This window comes from Prunus mume, linkage group LG1 (assembly GCF_029339155.1).
Source record: "Prunus mume cultivar Tortuosa linkage group LG1, ASM2933915v1, whole genome shotgun sequence".
NCBI lineage: Eukaryota > Viridiplantae > Streptophyta > Magnoliopsida > Rosales > Rosaceae > Prunus > Prunus mume.
This window is the reverse complement of record NC_142698.1, coordinates 26,221,623-26,244,621: the sequence shown is the minus strand read 5'-3', so window position 1 is coordinate 26,244,621 and position 22,999 is coordinate 26,221,623. Positions and strand designations below refer to the sequence as shown.

The window sequence follows — 22,999 nt, the reverse complement described above, 5'->3', positions numbered from 1 at the left end:
GATAATCTACTTTCAACTAATCTAAACTATGAGAAGGGGAATTAGAACTCGGATGCAAAGTGGGTAGCACATCTGCTCTAACCAACTTGGCTAAGCCCATGTCTGCTAATGAAGTTGTTTATTGTTGTTATTTTGTAAGATCAATCTAGAAAATTAAAATAATAAATAAGTATGATAATATTCCGATGGATTTTTCAAAAAATAATGCTCTATTGCAATAAGAATACAGTATATGTTTTCAAATCATCGACCAATGCACTTAATTAATTGATAATACAACATAATGTTGGATTATTTATTGAAAGATAACACTACAAAATCTTTTGTAATTAATGAATGGAGTTTGTTAATTAGCTTTTGTATGGTATAGATGAGAGTCGATATGTGAGCATATTTGTGTATGCATCTAATGGAGAGAAGTATTCGCCATCTCCGAGCTACAAACACGAAAGTTATTGAATATGATTTATTGACATTGTCTTCATCACCAGGTACCAATAATTATTATTTCATAGAGAATTATTTGTCACTGAACAAGTCATGATATAATTAATTTAATTTGCAATTCTTCGTTGATTACCATAGTACAGTTGATTAAGTCAAAAATATATTATTTAATTTGCTAAGCTACCCAAAACCATTTGTTAAATAAAAATTAAGGATACGTAATGACTGGGAATGGTAGGACAAGTTCAAGCGTTGTGCATGCATGTATATAATATTTGTGTGAAAGATTTACATGAAATGAATGAGAATTATATAGCTACACCATGTCAATTTTTTTATAATAAGAATATAATTGAACTTAGGAATTAGAACCTACGTACCTTTTCTTCGTTCCAACGCGTATTGTTTGACCTAAGGTTAACACTACAATAGTTTGCGGTATATATATATATATATATATATATATATATATATATATATATGGCTTTAATTGATGGATTCATGAAATAAATTTATTTAAGGATGCTCTCGCCATCCAAACCGTCTAGTTTTTAGATATTCCTTCAAAGATCATCTATATGCAAAAAATACTTGAATCCGAAATATTTGATCACTCAATTAGATGGTTGTTATTATAACATTTTCTTGAAATACCGTGTTCGTCTATTTTGTTGATCCCAATTAGATTCCTTAATGATTTTCAATTTGCAAAGATGATTTATGAATGAAGAATTGAAGAATAGAGTAAGATTTGAATCGTTGAAAAAAAATCGTAGGAGACCCTAAAAGGTGTCCCTCAAATACCATCAATATATATATTCTTTTGGTAATTCATGAGAAGGAGAGAGTGAGAATCGAATTCTTGCGAGCTATGCACAATAATAAGTAAAATTTCAGATAAAACATGCATGAATTTTATTAATTTAAAAGAAAGCAGCATGCATATGATTAAGATAATGATTAGAAAACTAGTAAACTAATTAATCAAATCCTACAGAAGATCACAATATTCATTTTAAAATCCTTAGGGAAATGTCAGCAAATCCCTTAAGAAGATCAAAATATTCGTTTTCCAATACCCCAGAGTTATAGGGTGAGGGAAAATTCCCAAACAGTCCAACATGGCATGTCATGTGCCGTTTGTGATATAAGAGGATGGCAAAAATTGAAACTCTTTCTTTTCCTTAATTAGCTTTGCATATTTCTTGATTTCGAATTAAATGCTTTGATATTACTTATACGTCTCTCAGTCAGGTCAGAGCCATGCTTCAATAATCTTTGACTTCAAAGAAGTTATATATATGCACGTGTTGACTTACCAATCAACAAAGCGCGCGTTTGAAAACATGCTATTTATATATTTCTTTTTTTTAAGAGAAAAACGATAATTATATTCATATATTAGGTTCAAAGATCATCAGTCATAAGGGCAAATATAATTGCCCATAAAGGGGTCATACAAATATAGAAGTATAGTAACCACATGGAGTTAATCCACATATACGCCACAAAAAGCCGAAGAAATCTTGGCACAAAAGCCGCATGCCTAGACAAATCAAATATGAATCGTAGCTCCCAAATCTATCAATATAACTACAACTTTTAACTCTCACAAGTATAAAATACAAGTAGATGCTAACAAACAATCAAACACCCAACTCACATGGAGTTGATGCATACAAATTTAATTTATGACTGCAACATGATATATGTGATGAAATGTGTATTTGTATAATACTATTGCATAACTAAATTGGGAGTAACTGGGTTAAAATAATAAGTTAAAGTTTTGTACTAGCTACTACAAAATCAGCATCACCTGTGGATTTTCATTCATAACAAAAATAACATCAAAAGTGAACGTGTGTTCGGAAAGAAAATAAGAAGATGGCATGCATGCATGTACATGCAAACATAACCTAATCTGCACTGTTGTTGACCTTATCCATAAGTCACAAACTTTTGAAGAAACATTTGTTTGAAGTTATGAATGCATTTACGTAACAATCTATGAAGTAAGTTCCCTCTGTCAGTGGCAACAAAACAAGTCAATTTTGTCCTCGTGGTCATGCGCGTTCTCTTTGCTGTTCCACAGCATTTACACACTATAGTAATTTGATGGAGTACGTACTTGAAATTAAGACTAATATTAATACGCGTCTAAAATACAAGATTTAGAAACAAAAGTTGACAATTATGCAACATAAGATGGATCCTCCAAGGCTTATTACAACGAACGAGAGTACGTTTCATCACCAGGCTGCCCGTGAGATTTCACACGCAATTAACAAAAATCATTATTGAAGCATATGAAGTGGTAAACTATTTGTTGTTCGTTTTTCTCTGTTAGTTTATAGCCTTTGGCTTTAGCTCGAGGTCCCCAACATAATTGGATGTTAATCAAGTGTTTTGGTCGCTAAACTAATTAATTAGTATTCACGGTGATGTTTATTCATGCATACTCCATCACCCCTTAGTGCTGCACAAATGATGAGTAGCGCTAGTTGAACGAGTCAAATGAAAATCCATTCCACCATTTTATAAGTGGTAATTTTGAAGTAGTGATAGCTACTTAATTAGTTCTTTAAACCTAAGTAATTATTGTGCCGTAATCAAGTAGAAGACCCCATTTTACATTTGGATTATGGTAATTGGGTATGCTCAGTTTGTATGTGACTATGAGATTTTATGTTTGGCTTCCTGTGTGTGAATCGTCATGGGTCTCGTAGCTTGATGTTGATGGCAAGTCTTCCCATGAACTCCCATAATCCGTGACGTTTTTGCAATCTTTGTCTAATTAATTAAAATTGATGTTTCTGAAACTTCCTGCTTAAATCCAGACTTGTTTCTTTGTATGTTCTCATTTTCATATTATAATTGACTTGGAAATTACATCACAGAACCCCTATTACGTAGAACTACCAAAATAACATTTGCCGAAGCTCTTTTTTTGTTTATAAAAGGTAGTAGAATGTGGGTCGTATTTAGCCCAAAACTAATTGGTAATAGGTAGAGAGTTCCAACATCTTTTAAAATATTAATGTAGAGACTTCTATTTTCGACGAATGATAATACTCTAACATGCCCCTCCCTTCCACCTCCCCCGCCCCTACTGTGTGACATCACTCAAACTAAACAAGTGGCCAATACATATTACAATATATTGAGTAATGTGGGAGCATGTGTTGCCGTTGGGTTCAACACGTAGATAGTCTGCTCTAATATCATAATAGAATGTAAACATCCGACTCAAAATCAATTAACAATATTGGGTAGAAATTTTCAACATCTTTTAAACTATTCATGCAAAGCTTTCATTTTCAGTGTGAGAATACTTTCAAATGCTACTATTTTCTGCCGAGTTGTATCTATTCTGTGGATTGCTCTGTTTACCATATAGGCTTACCGCGTGAAGTTGATGATGACCGACCCACATGTAAACTTGACTCAAAATTAGAGATCAATGCATCCAGCCCAAGCAATCCATAACCAAAATGTGAACCTGAGGAAGAGTCGAGCCACGAAAATAAGAATCATTTGAGAGAGAGAGAGAGAGAGAGATAGAGAGAGATGTCCTTGGAGGGATGCTTCCTTTAGGTAAATTTTCTGTGAAAAATACCAAAAGGGTCAATTATTCTGTATGTTTCTGGTGACCCAATTTCAATTGTTCATATTATTCTTGATAGTGACCCATAACGGACTTGTGTGACATTTGCTTTTTTGCAAGCTGGACTTGTGTGTGTGTGCATTGGCGGATCTATTGCAAGGATGCATGCACCTTCCTAAAAATCATCAGAAGGCTTCAAATTCTTTTTGTGATTACCTTATTTCATTTTCAACATTTAAATAAATGTCTTTGTCCTTTTACTTTATTTATTTTTATATCACTCCATTTACTTAAGTTTACAATGTAAATAAGAAAGTACCCATTTGATTCAAATAAAAATACTAGAAAATCAAATTCCCACCAAATCAAAATATGAAAATTAGGTTTTAGTGCAAAATACGATTTAGGCTAAAAATGATGGCTCATTAAGTCGATATATACTTCATACTAAAATCCCATAAAATCAAGTTTTCTTATTTGATGTGTAAGGAATAAAAACCGCCAAAAATTATCTTGAGAAAATGATTATTCGAAAAACCATTTTTCATACTTAGTCAATATTGCACCTCCGCTAAAAATTTCTAGGTCCGCCAGTGTGTGTATGCGCCTAATTATACTTTATTTACTGTTCACCTAATGCAACTCTGGACAAAATCAACATGATTAAGGAATTTCTTTGCAGTGGTTTTCAAATTTCCATCAACATTCGTCTGTTTCACAACACACTTTGAAAATTTGGACAACCTATGAAACATAGCCATGTAGGAGGCCTAAGCTCTAAAGAAGAAAACCGCACTCTCTGCAACTGCAAAATTTTTAAACCTAGAAAAGGAAAAAAAAAAACATTCTATTAACAAATACCATTTGCTACCAGATTTGAACACACAAGACCGCATAGCGCAGTGGATTAGCGCGTTTGACTTCGGATCAAAAGGTCGTGGGTTCGACTCCCACTGTGGTCGATTTGTTTTTCTTTTCTTTTAAAGTTTTTATAAGCCCAACAACCGATTCAATAGACGTAAAGAGCTTGGCCCGTATACAAATTGATCAAACAGCCCACGTAGTATTTCCTCAGCATGCATGGTTTGCTCGACGCATCCTACTTCTATGATAGTTAACCTTCAGAAACCCAAAATTTCTCAGAACATATGTTAGTATGCGTTTTGCAGGACTTGAGTTCGTATCTTTAACTGCATCATCAACCGACGATGTAGATTCGGAGGGATGAACAAGCAACACCCATCAACTGAAGAACATTTTGCGTCGGGTGCTTAGAACAGGATAAAGAAAGAAGCTTTGTTTCACATTGCTGACAATTGACAAACCAGTTTCCCAACTCAGTTTGAATGCGTTCATCGGCAGGTACGAATCCATTCACATAGCCCTTTGTGGCTCCCGTGGCGAGTGTCAATTTACATAGCCCTTTGTGGCTTCTGTGGCGAGTAGATCAACACGTTATTACTTCGAGAGAAAACTCCAATGGAAAGTTCACTATGAATCTTTGAGACGTATAAAAAAACGAAATTATTATTATGCGAATGCTTCTGTTATTGTTATGTTTAGGAGAGGCAAAACACACAACATGCATCATCAAGAGAAGCAATGTGAAATTACAGGCATTGAGCATCACCGAAAAGCCAAAAAAACCCGCCATCAAGCAAATGATGATCACTTATAGGACTGGATACAGTTATGATATACGCTTTGCACTCACTTATGGTAATAAAATGGTTTGGCTAGGAAGAAGGGGCTGGATGTTATCAACTTTCTAGGGCAAACCAAGTTGAATGTACCCAGTGATGTTGATTACTGAAATGCTACGCCTTCAATTAAGAAAACAAAGAGTGAATAGGATAACCGGCCAAATTAATCCCATTGCAAATGCTCAAACAATAATAGAAATCAAAATCAGCATTAAAATCCTGGACCAACAAAATCATATTTGGGATAGCGTCTACAATGATGAAACTACAGGAAGAGCTAAACACTTTAAAATGGTGTCCTTGGAATATCTTATAATGGGAGAAACACCCGATTTCCTTCATAATTGAATCCAACATTATGCTTTGATTGCAAACTTCCTCAATGGGAAGTACATCTCCTTCTTCTTCTCCCGTTCTGTCTTTAAAGATGCCTATAAAAAACAATTCAACTGAATTAGGATAAATAGATTTAGCCAAAAAATTCGACATAGACTGATTCTGACTGCTAAAGTTCATGCCACAAAATAGAGAACAGCGAGTGAGAGGTGGGGAATGAACGAAAAAACAATAACAGCAGTTCCGCTATTCCCAAAAAATGGACCTTGCGTCTATCAATTATAAGTCAAGACAGAAATAGAAGCAAATTTATAATATAAAAAAAGTGATAGAGCAGGGGCAAGTGCTTAAATAAACAGTTGACCGAAACCGCTAAATCTATTTGCAAGCATCTTAACTAGACGAAACAAAATTTTGCAATGAATTTATATTATGGCAAGTTAATTAGCTTAGAAAGTTTAGAGATCGGTTATCTTCTTCTTGTAGAGTTGATAAATTCAGGGATCATACAGAAAAACCATCAAGTCACATAGCCATACTCTTGGAAATAAAAGTTGCTTCATGTTTTCCCTCTATCAGTCAAACTGGGAATCTAATAGTATTGAGAAAATCACATTGGTGCGAATCAAAGATATTGAACCTTAGAATTACCACATTATGAAACCTAGATTAAACAATTGCACGTAGATCCTAAGTATATACCAATGCATATTTGCTTAGATTCGTCCTTGAATACAATTCAGCAAGTAAATTCGGTCTCTTAGATACCATTTTTTTCAATAACATTTCTCACAAAAACTAGATTGGGTAAGCGAATTCAACATAATTACAATGAATTAATCCACAACAAAAGAAATTATTATTACATGGCTCATTGACATGTCATGTTAAAGCAAAGAAAGAGCATAATAAATGCAGCCTTGCCATCTATCCAAATTTTAACAATTCCAAAACCATGGGCATCCAAATAGCTATGCAGCTTAATATCAATGAAAACCGAAATGTGTTTAACTAGGAATGAAAGATTAATAGTACCTGATGCTTGGTCAGACGCCTTCTGATAGCCCTGGTCTTCTTTGGGCGCAAATCCAGAGGAAGAAACTTCTTGTTCTTGTAGACTTCCCTTAAAGCCGCTTTTTGCTTCTGGGAAATCACTGTCAACACTTGTGCTATTGAAAGTCTGACCACCTTGCTGAAACCACAAACATAAAATTGTAAAAAGAATTCATAAATTAACAAATCAACATATAAAAATGAGAGAGAGAGAGAGAGAGGTACATTTTGGAGAGCTTGTTGGGGGCTCCACCGGTGACCTTGGCGACTCGGAGGAGGGCAAGCTCTGCCTTCAGATCCTTCAGTTGACCCAAAAGCTCTGCCTTTGTCTTGCTTCTGAGCTCGTGGACCTTGATCCTCGCTGTTTTACATAAAAAAGAGTTCACAAAAATGAAAAATTAGAACGACCCAGATTCAATTGAAGAGGATAGTTAAGGGGAAAAAAGAGGAAATTGGTGAATCTTACCCATTGCTGCAGACTCTGTTGCTCTCTCTGGATGAAACTGAAGGCGGAGAAGAGAGTGAACCCTAAAACACGGCTGCGGTTTTAATAACTCTGCTTCTAAAACCCTAATTTAGGATTGGGGCCAATCACTGAGCACACGTGTCTAGTGGCACGCGCGTATGTAGTTTGGATGAGGCCTTGAGGATTACCATGTAATTTTAGTCTTGCCCATTAAATTTGGGCTTTGGGTTATATTGTCTACTTTCTCTTCATGGACCATAGAGACTAAAATGGATCAAATAAGTAACCTTTTGGAATCGCTACCATGGCCCATGACTCACCTCAGCAACGGTAGAGGGCTCAACCTGATTTTGCACAAACACGGCCACTTTTCTTGTGTAGACTTTTTACTCTGTGTTGTGTATCTTTCTAAGTGTTATAATTTGAGTGAATTTATAGTTACTTCTTGAGTTTTTCTCCGCACCATACAACGCATCACGTTTATGCATTCATCTTCTAAGCCACGACTTTTCTACATTTACATTAGGACTACGACGAGCAATTTGGTTGCATTTGTCTTGTATTCACTAATGATTACACCCTAATTAAAGTTCGTTTGGGAGTGATTTTGGGATGGCCAGAAACACTTTTGGAAAGAAGCACCTCCTACGTGCTTCTACATATAATTACTTTTAAGTAATTTTAAGCGATTATGAGGAGCCCCTAATCTTGAATTCACTATAAAATCACTTTTAGTGATTAAATGGCAAAATAATTCTCTATAGAAGTGATTATTGGTTTATCCAAAATCACTCCTAAACCCTAAACCCTTAATCTCTACTTGAGACATGCGGGAGCCAATTGAAGGAATTATATATATAAGATTCACATGCGATCTTTCTAAAGCAACAAGTGAGATAATTTATCTTCTTTATAGAGATATTCACAGAAAAATTTATTAGGTGTGTCTGTAACACTGACACCTTGTTTTCCTCATTCATGTATATAATATAGGTGAATGACAAGTTTATATTTAAGTTTATAATATTTATAAATAAAGAGCGTGCTACAATACGAATGGAGTGTGACACTACATGAACAGTCACGTTAAAGAATTTCTGTTTTATACGTTGATCTTCGTAAATCTTACGATTTGAAGGCATAACATCATTATGCCAAACTTGCGTTCAAGCCTTAATTTATTTTCTTACTAACGAATAGAATGTGGAAATAATGGTGAAATAGTCACCATATATTATCAATATAAACATAATTATATATAATAAAAAAAAGGTTATTAAGTAAAGAAAGCATAAGACTGCAGGCTTGAATGATTTAATTTTCTGAAAGAAGAAAGGCAAATTTGCAACAGAAACGTTAGGGAACCTGTGGTAGTCATCTTAATTTGAAACAGTATTATATGAAGAACAGGAAAAGTAAAAGATACCTTAGAAAAAGAAAGAAATTAAAGGAGCCTTAAACCTTCCACTAAAATGAAAGACTCGCATCTTTAATCGCGTGATTATAAAACAAAATATTCAATGAGGTCCACACACAGTATATAACAAATGTTTAACCACGTGATTATGAGGCCCGCACACATAAATTCAAACATTTTTTTTGATATTTTAATCTTAATACTATCACATGATATGATACTTTGATCCTAATCAATAGGAAAATTAAAGAAGCTTTACATGGAAAATTGTTAGAAGGCAATTGATGCATGCAATTTCCCGCTAATCAGAAGGCAAAAGAAGGCAATCGATGGTTGGTTGGTTGTACTAGTGTAGTTGTTTTTATCATACAAGGAAAAGAGACGGCACAAAATGGTTGGACTGCCGCCATCGCCATGCCACTCTTTGATGGAACACAACTCAGCCATTTGGCGCAATTTTCCATTTTCCATGCTTAATCATTACATTCTCATCATTTAGATAACAATTACCGACTAAATGGTGTTCGGGATGTGACAATTGTGAGTCAGCAGGCAGATATGCAACACTGTAGTAAACTGCAGCACAAATGTATCTTTTTTAGCGTCTCAAGTTTGAATTCTCATGGCATTATAGCTGTGTGTGTGAAAATTCCTCTCTATTTTAGTTTAGACTATCGCTTGTTCTCTTAAAAAAAAAAGATATAAATCTTAGGATTTGTTTGGGATTACTTTGATACTTTTGTTTAGTACATACTTGGTCTATTTTTGTTAAGAGGTATGTAAGAAATTCAATCCAAAATTCAGAAAACATTTTTATTGAGTACCATTTTTTCAATGACAAAAGGAAAATGCATGTAAGCGCTTTATCATTTCAACGGTAAGATGAAGTGTTATGAGATGAAAAATGTAGGGGTGGTGGTGGGCGGTTGGATTCACCGCTCATAGTCGCTACGTTTTTGTTCCTTATAATTTGAGCAAATTTGTACTTTTATTTATTTTTGTTTCTAATAAAAAAAAATACTCTTAGTTATTTGAAAGCGCTTTTATCATTATAAAAAGCATTGTAATTAGACACTTACCTAAATATATATATTTACTGAAATCAATGGTAAAAGACTAATTTGGTAATGTCCATGCTCATATGGACCAATTTTTGTAGATTGAGCTATGAAGGATAAACCAACAAAAGGATGTAACAAGACAGATTCTTTCGAGCTGAGTAAGCAAAAAACTTACTTGTAACAGAGATAACAGTATTTTGTTATTTTACAATAATACAATGGCATGTGAAAAAATTATCATACATTTCATTGTATTATTGATAGGAGATAGCAAAAAGTGCTATTCCTATTGCATGAGAGTTTCTCTACTGAGTAAGGCCACATGTATGCAGTTAGATCCAATATTATGATTATGCAAAATTGCAAAATTATATCATTCTTTGACCCATTGCCACGTTCCCGCAGTTACACGAATCTGGCCACATCCAAGCATTATTGACCATTGCTTTGTCGCTTATCCTGGAATTTGGGTACTTTTTAAACTCAAAGAATACTTATTTTTTCAAGTTCTTATTCCATGTTGCAAGAAGTGGACAGAGTTTGGGTGCATTTTAAACTCAAAGACTATAATCATTTTGGAGTTCCTACTCCATATCGCAAGAAGTGGACATAAGTTACAGCGCTTCGATCTTGTTTTTTTGTTTCGATATCTAGATATCTAGATATCAAAGGTTTAAACAAATATCTATGAATTTTGGAGATCTGGTGGAAAGATGCTTAGGCAAATGCTTTGATTAGCGTAAATTAACATAAATCTACCGGACAAAGTAAATTAGACAATTATGATTACGATGTGAAAAAAAAGAAAAAAAGAGTAGAGATTGATTATCACATTAACTAATTACATGATGCATGATTTATTTTAGAATAATAACAATTTTCAGTCCGATAGGCGACTACTTTATTTTATAATCACAACACACATTAGTGATAAATCTTCTTTGATATGTCGAACTAACGGATGTGGTAGTTCACCTGCCGGACTGAGGAATTTCTCAAACATAAGCATATTCATGCTCTATGGCAAGAGTCAAATGTAAAACAATGATTCTTATATATAAATAAAAGAAAGAAACAATGATGTAACAATAATAGAAGTAGTTCATATAGTTTTAGGGCTAGCTAGGAGCCTAGCTTCATGGTACTATTAGTGGTTGTAATCATAACAGATAAAGATGAACACAACTTTAATTAACCCCACCTCTCAATTAAATTGTAAACAAAATATTCAATCAATAAAAAAAATAAAACTTTGAAGGACCAGAGGAATCATGAATCGCATATCTTCTAAAGTACTATCGTCCTCTATTCCTTGTTGTGGGGCCCGATCAGTACCAACATCTTTTTTCTGTCTCTCTATCTCATCGACCAACTTTCAAAACACACTTAGTTGCCCTCATTTTGAAGAAAATCGATCCTTCTATTTCTCTGTAATAACTTATCTTCAGCCTTCACCAAACAAAACCTAAGCCATTTCTCCAAAGTTATTATCAGATCAATTAACCATGAAAGGACTGGATATTTTCTGTGCTTCTCCAGCTTCCACAGCCATTTGCACTAGCATGGACCAACATGCCATGGTCCGCCTAGGCCCCTCAACCATTGATCATCCTCATCATCATCCTCATCATCATCCTCATCATCGTCTTCATGATCGACCCAAAAACCAGCCTCACAATCAAACTCACCATCACCATGTCCCTTGCTCATCTCAGCTACCAATTGATCCCAAACCATTTTATGAGAAATGTAGGAAGAGTTTTTCTAGTGCACAAACTCAGCTACGTAGAAAAAGCTCTGCTGACATTCATGACTTAACAAGGACTAGGAGCCTCAATGGTTCTTCTTCTTCTCGGTATCTTTTAAGCGACTCGCCCTTCGTCGGCTGGTTATCGGAGGCCGATCGGAATGTTTCTGCTAATACAATATTGCTCCCTCCCCAAGTGCCCTCTAAGCCTAGACGGTTGATGATCTCAAATGATCACTCTCCTGCTTTAAGGTCTTCTTCCACTCGTTCTCGTCATCAGGTAACATAATAAAATTCCTTTTTTTTTTCCTTTTTAATATTTGCTTTTGGAGAATTGAAGGCCTGCATCAAAAGTTATTTGACATAATTGTAGGTTGTTGTTTTGAGGGTGTCACTTCATTGCAAGGGCTGTGAAGGAAAAGTGAGAAAGCATCTTTCTAAAATGGAAGGTATATTTAATTAGTCTTCTCAATTAGTAGATAGAGATTTGATTAACTACTTTTAATTTCTTATATATGCATGTTGTTTTTTGGTGCTTCAAACAATATTAGTTTATTTTTTATATTAAAATGCAGAGAATATTTTCTTGATCGTTAGATATTATAACATGTTATGTTGTCAGATAATTTCAAATTGTTCTTCTGTAAGAGTGTAATTCAAATTACAACATAATATGTAAATGTTTGTTGAAGATAAAAAGTTTGAGAAAATAATTGATGTGGGTAATTTCTGCAGGAGTGACGTCATTTAGTATAGATTTTCCAACCAAAAAGGTCACAGTCATTGGAGATGTTACCCCATTAGGTGTGCTCTCAAGTGTCTCCAAGGTGAAGAAGGCTCAGCTCTGGCCTTCTCCAACATCATCATCACCATCCTCTCGATGGTCAGCATGAATTCACAAAAAAATTAAATCAGTTTTTTTTTCCTCTTTTGTTTTTGTTATATTCTCTGCCAAATTTGAAATTCCAGGGTGTGTGTTTTGTAATTTGTATGATAACTAGTTGTTTAACTAGTTATGAGTTTGAAATCCTGCTTCTTCTGTCAACTCTGAGCAAGGTATCTTATTGTTTACTGCTTTCCATGTCAAGAACATGGTTGTGGACTGCCAACATTCAATTGCTCTTTGTACCACTCGATGGATCGAGGCATGTGAAGAAAACAGAGAGCACTTAACAGCCCCACACATCCACCACTTTACCTCTTTTCAGCTTTGAACATTATGATATTTGTACTTATTATACCAACCACCACCATATATCACCCGTATGTAAGTAAATGGAATTGGAATATTCCTACATTAATTTTGCCTCAAATTGTTCGACTCTTTTAAAGAACAAGTCATAGAACTCTTGCATTCGTTGCACTAGTATCGTGTCCTTATTTGCAAATGATCGAAACTAAAATTTAATTTAGGTTTTTTATCACAAAATATCCTTGACGTTTGTGAAACTATCAGATTGTATCCTTACAGTTTTTTTGTATCACTCGTGGTCCCTAACGTTAATATGAGTGCTCTTAAATAGTCCATTCGTAAAAATAAAAAAAATCGTTAAATCCCCATTTTATGAGGGATATAATCATCAGATCAATCCCTTTTGACATTTTCAATGCCTCAAACCCATTTGCTGCCAATTTGGAACCATTTCCCTCCATTTCTTGTTGGAATTGGGTGGGCAACTAAAGCTGCAATTCCATTTTCACATTCTAACAGAATGTCTTACTCTGGATGAAGAACAAGCGCTGAATATGGAACATGACCAAATTGAACTATAAAACAACACACGTTGAATAAATTGAATAAACTAAACTACCAACCACTGTGAACAAATTGAACCAACTGTATACATCAAAACCACTTCCATACATAAAAAAATCACTTTCAATTACATTATCAACCACATTCAGTTTCATCACATTAACCCCTACATGACTTCGATCAAAAATCACTTCCATACATACAAAAATCCTAGACCACTTCCATCAAAAACCACTTTCATTTCCATCACTTTAACCCCTAGAAAGCTTCTATAAAAAAACAATATCATACATCAAAAACCTTAGACCACTTCCAATTACAGTTCCATAAAACATTATCTCAAACTCTCCATGGCCTTCCTTACTTTATTGGAGACTTTAATTTCCTTCTTTGGACAGTTTGTGATGTTGAGGCTTGCTGGGATGAAGAATTGTGTGCAATAGGAGATTGTGATGCCACTTGAGGTGCTGGAGAGGGTTGTGAAAACCTGACAACTGCTAGAGAAGGTGGGGAGGTAAAAAGGGGTTGATCTGACAATTATATCCCTCATAAAATTGGGGATTTACGATTTTTTTTACAGAGGGACTATTTAAGAGCTCCCATATTAACGTTAGGAACCACGAGTGATACAAAAAAATTTAAATGATGCAATCTGATAGTTTCACAAACATCAGGGACGTTTTGTGATAAAAAGTCTTTAATTTAATATTAGGGTTCAAATTCAATTAAAAAAAACAATTTTATTATGAATGACAAGGGATCCACGCATATTAATGTCAAAATGTTTTGGTAAAACAAAAATATACTCATTTAGTATCATTTGGGGGGTCAAGTTCGAAAATTATCAGCATGAATGATGTGTGTGTGGAGAATCTGCACAAATAAATAAAGCCGGTTTGGTATCCTTCTAAAAATTGATGATTTATTTTTAAAATATGAGTTTTTAAATACTAATTTTAAAATCTAAAAACATGTTTGGTATTGAACTCCAAACTATTTTTAAGATCTAAAAAAATTTGAAAATAACAAAAAAAAAAGGGGGGAGAGAGAGAGAAGAAAAACTATAAAACCTTACTTTTTTTTTGTTTTTAATAATGAAAGTTTTTTTGAGTTCGGTTTTAAAAATTGGCCTACAATTTTTGTGAATTTAGACTTAAAATCTGTTATTGAGCCAATGATATGATGCAGTAGTGGGTTTTGTTGGTGTGGAAAAATAACAAAATGAAAAATACAAAGAATACGGCATGAATGATAATAATGTCTGCAAATAGAGAAATGCATGCGGTGGCATTATGGTCGGCACTCAACGCACCTTTTTCCTTTAGACAAGAACCACTTTTTATTTTTTGTTTCTTCTTCTTCTCCTCCTTCTTCTATCTTCTAAATTTTGTCTTCTGGATTGTACCATCACATAATGGAAGTGGTCAATTCTCATCTATTTAACATCAGCGGTCAGAATTGGATGGTGGAAATGAACCCTCTCACAAGATTATCCCATAATTGAGACGTATATAATTTTTTTTTTTTAAAAACACTAATTTTCAAGTATTTAAACAATTAAATTTACGATGATTTGGTTTAGTTACACTCAGTCTTCACTTTATTTTTTAGAGTACGTTCGTCGAAACAATATATGTGTAATCTCTCTTTCTCTGTATCCCAATATACCTTCCCCACAATAAACCAAATGAAGACAACAAGCTACACAATACTTTAGCTTGATTTCATGCTTCATGCTTCTTCTTTTAATTTTAATTTTTGTTTTCTTTCAATGGTCTTGCTTATTTTTTTTTGGTCGGGTGATCCTTTTTCTCTTTTGCTTTTCAAACTATATAATCTCTTTCCGCTGACCAACTGAGGCAAAAGAGTTTTGTAATATTAATAGGTTGGATTTGGAAGCAAGCAAAATTCCAATTCTCTGAATATTTTTTTTAATCTTCCTTTTCCGGATGTTTCGTGACTTTAATTTCTTTGACTGAGACTACTGGAGCAGGCCGGAAAAGAAAATATCAAGACATTAGTGAAAGTCATCCACACCTATTAAGCCCTTCATATCATATAATATGTTTCCGGTAGAAAATTTTGGTATATGGTCGGTGCAACTTTAATGGTGATCGATATGAAAATTTATTCTTTTTCGTTTTCTAACGAAGTGTTTGGACATAGAAACATCTTTATCTAGGGCCGGAGCTAAAGACAGTTTTGAAGTGGCTTTAGACTCCGCTCCTACGAAGCAGACTATCTAAAAATCTTAAGTCCACCAATATCTTTAGCCGCAACAAAGATATCGATGACGGGGCTCATGTCTACCTAGCCATGTTGCTTTACATTTGTAAAAACGATATTTCACCCAAATTTGAAAAATATGATATTTTGCTTATATATATATATATATATTTTGTTTACATTGTACTTATGATCAAAATGATATTGTTTCGTAAATTATTCTAAGGCATTTAGGGTTTAAGATTTAGTTAGATAGGTGAGATGTATTTATGATGTGCAAAATCGTTTGTACAGTACTGAATATAAATCCCAACGAGAGTTTAAGTGAGGCACATGAAGAACAGCTTGTGGCTTGCGTATTATAATGCAAAACATAGCTGAAAGAAAGACAAAGAAAAAAAGGTTGACAATGATGGTGGTAGGAAACGGTCCAAACACTTAGAAATTTTTTATGATATCCATTTGTTATCCAAAACAATTTTGTTAGGTTCCTCTCCTTTTTGAGACATGAGAGCTACTTTTGACGTAAAAAGCTTAAAACTTGGAACTAGTTTTCCATTTGAGACCGCCTTTGAAAATTTTGCTAGGGCATGGAGAATAGAAAACTTGGAATTAAATGCGATGTGTATGGTTGGTCTGGTTGGGGATAGAGACTTTCATTCAACGTTTGCTATCCGGTTAATAGTACAATGACTTGCATGATAATTTTTCCATGTATCCTCCTAGTATCGGCCGAAATAGCAAAACAGTGTCATTCCTACAAGAAAGTTTTTCGGAGGGGGATCATTCTCTGCTCAATTATCACCTCATGCCCAAACTTTTCTTTTGTTGTGCATGTAATAATTAGTGTATACTTACAAGTCGTTTGAGAGCGTTTTTGTAGGAATCCCTTTTACTCATAAGAGTTCTTTTAGAAAGAGCTTTATAATTCAGAAACACTTTCAAATGTTTATGTCGAACGTTGCAAGAAATGTTTTTGGTTATCTGAAAGCGCAAACAATATTCCCTATATTGAATCCTACTACTAAGTTGCTATTATGTTGAATTGGTAAAAGAGAATAATTGGTACACCATTGTTGGTCGCAACCACCATTATTGTAAGTTGTAACTATCAAGCTGCAGTGGAGGGTTCTCCATCATGTATTGGATGGATATTTTCTAACCTGACGACGAACAATTGGAAATTGGTACTATGGTTGATGAAGGCCTGCAATAAGTTGAATTGAACTCGTTAATCTTGGGTCACATTCTTTTTAACCAAACCAATCGTAGATGGGCCACTTGATCTTTATAAGCTGGTTCAGGGCCAAAATATTATGTTGGTCCACATGGTATGCTTTGGGTGGGCCAGGGTGCTTAGACCCGATTACAAATACGTTTTCTCAGAGCAACTCCACCATGGGGGGTTAATAAGGTTTGGTCAGCCAATTACACTCCACAGCTACATCTGCCCCACTGTGGTTCTTGTAAAGTTGTACTTGTTGAATCCACTTTCATGTTTTATCTAATACAAATTACAAACACAAAATGGCTAACAAAAGTTTCACCTCTTGGCTCCTATTCATTATTGGGGTCCACGTGTTTCCCCCCTTCTTGTTTCACTCATATTGTCTTAAACTTAACCACTTTAATCCTACATGTGTGAATTTTATGTTCAAACACCTCGGTGCTGTGCCAAATGATAAACATTAGTTAGGTACGTGTCTAAAGCGAGGCAATTGTATTTGATCAATGCAATTCCCATCTCTCAACCTAAGTAGGAGACTAGTTCAATTGTTTTAGAACTTGCAACAATGGAAGATCCCAGGAACTTTGTAGTATTGGACGGTGGTGAAGGCCAAGGTAGTTGAAAAGGAATTAATCTCTGATTAATGTTTACTTTAGAAGCATACCTGATTTGCATGTAAATACAATCATTTGTGCAATTTAAATCACAAATCCTTCCTGATCACATACACCTCTGGTGCAGAGATTAGATTTAGCAAACACATGACAACTTCTTTTAAAATCTCAGCACACACTAGTAAGTAAGATACACAGTAAACTGCAGCACAGTGTCAACTCCATCGGTGTTATGCTGATTTGTAGCAGGAATGGTCTTGACCAGAGCATAGCCCTTTGCATTGAGATACTTTCCGGTGCCTCCCATGACTGCAAGATGAGACTCTGATGCCGCCACGAGATGCACACCGAAGAAGGTGAGGCTGTCAGCATAACCACCACTCTGAAACATGGCAGTGAAAGCAATGGTCTGGCTGCTGCCATCTTCAGAACTTGCCACATAGAACCCTTGTGCCTTGCCAAGCAAACCAGAGCCAAGCTCATGCCCTTCAGTCAGCTCATCATCAAACACTGTGAGTGTCCCAAACATGAGCTTTTGAAGGGTTATGCCTGGAGGGAGCTGAGCCCCATTTAGGTATGGGAGCCCGTTGCCGCCGATGATGTTGTTGTTGTTCCCATTGTTTTGGATCAAGTTGCTAGCTGTGTTTCCACCAAGGCCAGTGAAGAAGGGGACATTGTTGTTGTTGATAATTCCATTGTTGTTGTTGTTCTGAGGAATGCCATTCCCAATTGGGACAACTGCTCCATTGGGTTTGGCAAAGGGGACTTGGCCATTGACTGCTGGATTGGTCACTATCCCAGTGACTGCTGTGGCTGAGGGGTTTGATCCACCAATAATGTCATGCAAGAAGAAGGTTAGTGGATGGTAGGCCTCTGAATTGGAAACTGTGGCACTAGTAGCTGCAGCAGGAGCAACATTGGAAAGGGGTGTCTGTGTTGGAGTTGTATCAGGTTCCTCAGGGGTTGCAGGGTTTTCCTTATCCAGGATTCGGGCCGGGGTGATGGATGGAATGGCTAGAGCAAGAAGAACTAGCCAGATTTTTAGCTTGAGGGGCAAGGGAATCGACTTTCGGGTTGCCATGGGATTGGGAGGAAAGGGAGAAAATATAAGCACAGTTTGTGATCTTGAGAATGTTTTGTTTGATGGATTGATGATGAATCAAGGCAGTTTGGCTGGCTATATATACTATGAGTTTTAAGAAGTTTAAGTTTAAATCAAGAGATGGAGTTGATAACATGGAGTAGGTGGACTTGCGTTTCTGGTACTGATGTATTGGTTGATACTTAATGTACACTTAATTAAAACCTTAGTTTTGTTTAGGACTTGTAAGTAGTGATGACCAACTCCTCTTTCATCTTAATTTTAATTAATTTTTTAATTCTTGGATCAGTAATACTTTTGCTTCTACTAATCTCCATGTTGTCTAGTAAATTCATAGCAAGAAAACAAGAACAAGCCAACAATTTTTTAATTTCAGAATGTATATTTCTTCATCGGCACAGAGACAAGGTAACTTTTTACTGCACATTAACTCAAAAACCGAAATAGAGGTAAGATATGCATTTTCATGGTCGACATGGAAGCAGTTATGTTCCCCCATTAAAAGTTAGACAAAGGACTTTTTATCGACATTCCAAAATATTGACAAACTTTTATAAAGCTTCCTCTCTTCCCCGAAGCCCACATGTGGGTAAAGATAACTTCAATTTTACATGCCTGTCAAACCTCTATTTGCACCAGGAGCATTCCTAACTAGAGCTTCCCCAGAAACAAGACTTCGCTAGCATCAACAGTTCGATTCTTGAACAAAACTTCCTCTCTTCCCTGAATACTGCAGTGGTCATAGATTTAGCTCAGCTTACATGCTTATCTAACCTTTATTTGAACAACCGCAAGCATAGTGAGCTTTCTGAAACCTACATTTGGCATCAACCACCCATAATATTGATGAAATGTTTCAATTCTTAAACAAAGTTTCCTCTTTCTGGTGAAGCCTACCAGTGGGCATAGCTTAGTTCTGTTTTACAAGCATCACAGACTAGAGCTTCCAATACCTTAGAAAAAAAATTCTCCTTCCCATCAGCCAAACGAGCACATTTCTTCTTGCTCCAAGCCATGGGTCAAGCAGCACTATGATTCTCTTGTGGATAAAGTTTTTCTTTTTTCTTTTTCCATTGAACTAAACTATCATACGATATTAGTACGACTCTCCTGGATGGTAAAGCTCAATAATTGCTAAAAGCACCCATTAAAAATGTGGGACAAGGGGCTTGCCACCAATCTTTATTGCATTGTCTCCGTGCAGGATGGGGGCCTTGAAAGAGCTACAGAAGTCACGCCAAAATGGCATGTGTTCATTTCTTCCTTGATGACCATTAATGGAAAGAGATTAGTTCAGTCACAACCTCCCCTGCAACAACATTCTTACCACAAGCATCCACAACTAGAGCTTCCCAAGCTTCAAAACAAAATTGCATATTTCTCTTTTCCATCTCCTCCAAGACAACACAAGCATCATCAATTTTCCCACACTTTACTAGACCCGTAACCAAACATTCAAATGTTTCTAAACGAGGACAATGTCTACTTGTCAACATTGCAATCAAAACCTTCAAACCTCCCTCAAAATCTTCAATCTGACAAAACCCGTCAACCATCGTCCTGTATGTGGCTGCATTAGGCACACAGCCTCCAACTTGCATTTCAATCAAGACTTTATAAGCCTCTGCAGCCCTACCTTCCTTGCACAGAAAGTTAATCAATATGTTATACAGCACTACATCTGGCTTAAACCGCCTTTTCTTCATCTCTTGAAGTAAAGATTTTGCCTCATCAATCTTTCCTCTCCTTCCAAGATCACTCATCAAAACACCATAATTCAGAAGCCGTGGTTTACAACCCTGATACTCCATATCAAACATCATCTTCTTTGCTTCCTCATGCTTTCCTAGCATGCAGAAACATTCCATCAACAATGCATATGTTACAGCATTGGGGTACGTCCCTTTCTGTTTCATGTCCTCAAGCAAACCATTAGCTTTCTCCAACTCACCCTTCCTACCAAAAAACCCTATAAGACTATTATACGTCACAACACTAGGTTGCACTTTTTTCTCAAGCATTTCATCAAACACCTTGCAAGCTTCTTCCCCGTCACCCTTTTGAAGCCACCCCTTCATCATAATATTATACGAAATCGAATTCGGCCGAAAACCCATTTTAGAACACCGACCAAAAATCTCATCTGCTTCCACAAACCTACCGCTATCAACAAGCACATTAAGGAGGGCATTGAAGGCCTGCAATGTACGGACACAATTAAAAGAAGGCATCTGGTTAAAAAGTTCAATGGCTTTCTCTACCAAATTGGCCTTCCCATAATGTTGAATCAGAGCAATGAAAAGTGTATCTTTGCAATGAATGTTTCGATCTCGTACATGGCCGAGAATGGTCTCGACGGCTTCAAAGTTTCGAGAACGAGCGAGCTTGTAGAGAAGAGCAGAGTAAGAAGGGTAGTCGTGCTTGAAGCCCATTTGTTGGTACTCGTAGAAGAGAGACAAGCCTTCTTCTGGGTCTTCAACTTCTTTGACATGGGAGACGAAAGGGATGGACCTGCGAAGCTTTGTGGTGTCTCTGTGAAGTCGTTCGCGGCGGGGCTTGGTCTTGGGTTTGTTGGGACGGAAAGTGTGGTATGGCTGTTGGGCTTGTATGGGATTGCTGCAATGGCGAAGAAGGTTTGCTTGTGCTTGATTGATCGCTCTGGCTGTTGAATGGAACATGGAAGCAGGAAAAGGGAACAATTTTTTTATCGCCAGGATTTATTTTGGCGCTTATTTATCTCTGTGCTTTAGATTAGTTAGACTAAAACCCAGTTTTAACTTATATCTCTGCTTTCATTTCATACTGAATTTTAAAAGAATAATAATATAAAGCTTAAAGATAACAAATGACACAAAATGAAAAGATTGGCAATACATTGATGTTCCTCTTCCATTATTCTACCTAAAATAAAATATTTGATTTTTTTCTACTGCATTTGAAAGATACTCCAAAATATGTGTTCGACACACATTGTACAATGTTCAATGCTTATTGTATCTATCAGATATCATAACGTATCCGACATGTATTGTGTTCGAGTCAATGATCATTAACATTAAACTCTAACCTCAAAATCTCCTTGCCACATAATATCAAAATAAGCATTACTTTGTTAACCTTATCATTTACTATTTTTCCCATCAGAACTAAGAAAAACAGAAGCTATTTCTTTCTCATTAAAGCTCTAAAATAATACATTAAAGTTATTTTCCCTTTACGGGTATTACTACACCACACACACAATAAACTTTCAGAATATTTTTATGACCAACATATAAATAAAAAAGTTTGCCTTATGGGTCAAGGATGTTGAGTGGGCTGAAGCGAGCAACAGGAACACACACAAGATCATGCGCCCTCGGAGCAGTCAATCCAGGGCGTTCATCCATTTCAAGAACATCATCACCATTCATCTTCTTGCAATCAGACCCATCAACCTTCCAATCAAAGCATTGAATCAAAGCCGCAAGTACCCCAGGCAACATTTTCATGGTCAAGTTCACACCAGGACACACCCTCCTCCCAGACCAAAATGGCATGAGTTGAAAATGTTGGCTCGATCCCAAATCAATTGGTCAAACAAATTGGACACTTAGAGTTATTATATCTTGAATTTCACCAAAAGACTCTCTTAATATCCACAGCTGAGACAAGCTGAACTCATTAGGTTGTTGTATCTTAGATTCCCAAACATTTATGGTTGCTTTTGCTCCATAATATTTATCTCCATTGACATAAGCCACTGCATGCTAATCACCACAAAAGAAAAAGAAAGCTCACTCCGACGATTGAGGAATGGTGGCAAATAGCTTTGGTGTAATTAGGTTGAGATTGCCGGTTCACCAAAGCTATTTGCTGCTGTAAGTAGGTTTATAAGAAGAAATCAATTCTCGCATTCAAGTGGCCCTCCAATATTGTCATTTCCAACAACACCATTGCTCCCAGAACATGAGCAATTTTAGGGTTTCTAAAATTCGTTTAGGATTTGATTAAATTACTAGGCTAGACCTCGTTGATTAGAACAATGATTAAATTTCTCGTTACACATAAGAATTCCATAACTTTATTAGTTGAAAGCTAAAAAAATTATATTTTTTATTAGCACTCATTGGATTTTCTGAGAACATTAAGAATTTTAGAGAACCATGTTAAATACAAACTGCCCTTTATAATTTATACTTTTAATACTTTTTATTTTTTCTGTTGTGTGAAAAAGGTATATGCAAATCTTTTGGG

The 22,999-nt window shown here is 35.7% G+C and overlaps 4 protein-coding genes and 1 non-coding gene across 5 annotated transcripts; 2 read left to right on the top strand and 3 right to left on the bottom strand.

Moving 5' to 3' along the window:
- Positions 1-4,942: 4,942 nt before the first annotated feature.
- On the top strand, positions 4,943-5,016 carry TRNAR-UCG (transfer RNA arginine (anticodon UCG)). The gene has a single exon. It is a non-coding gene; the product is annotated as a tRNA-Arg (tRNA).
- Positions 5,017-5,947: 931 nt separating this feature from the next.
- LOC103322634 (large ribosomal subunit protein uL29-like) lies at positions 5,948-7,751 on the bottom strand. Its single transcript, XM_008224563.2, has 4 exons — positions 7,613-7,751; positions 7,372-7,507; positions 7,129-7,285; positions 5,948-6,188 (listed from the first exon to the last, which is right to left on the bottom strand). Exons 1-4 carry the CDS (start codon positions 7,614-7,616, stop codon positions 6,114-6,116), a joined length of 372 nt encoding a protein of 123 aa, XP_008222785.2. The 5' UTR covers positions 7,617-7,751; the 3' UTR covers positions 5,948-6,113.
- A 3,701-nt stretch (positions 7,752-11,452) lies between these two features.
- Positions 11,453-12,953, top strand: LOC103322644 (uncharacterized). Its single transcript, XM_008224574.2, has 3 exons — positions 11,453-12,117; positions 12,211-12,286; positions 12,573-12,953. Exons 1-3 carry the CDS (start codon positions 11,596-11,598, stop codon positions 12,728-12,730), a joined length of 756 nt encoding a protein of 251 aa, XP_008222796.2. The 5' UTR covers positions 11,453-11,595; the 3' UTR covers positions 12,731-12,953.
- A 4,709-nt stretch (positions 12,954-17,662) lies between these two features.
- Positions 17,663-18,968, bottom strand: LOC103323916 (Disease resistance-responsive (dirigent-like protein) family protein). The gene has a single exon (XM_008225942.2). It carries the CDS (start codon positions 18,740-18,742, stop codon positions 17,840-17,842), a length of 903 nt encoding a protein of 300 aa, XP_008224164.2. The 5' UTR covers positions 18,743-18,968; the 3' UTR covers positions 17,663-17,839.
- Positions 18,969-19,197: 229 nt separating this feature from the next.
- On the bottom strand, positions 19,198-21,664 carry LOC103322653 (Tetratricopeptide repeat (TPR)-like superfamily protein). Its single transcript, XM_008224582.3, has one exon. The coding sequence runs from the start codon at positions 21,439-21,441 to the stop codon at positions 20,038-20,040; it is 1,404 nt and encodes a 467-aa protein (XP_008222804.2). The 5' UTR covers positions 21,442-21,664; the 3' UTR covers positions 19,198-20,037.
- Between the last annotated feature and the right edge of the window lie 1,335 nt (positions 21,665-22,999).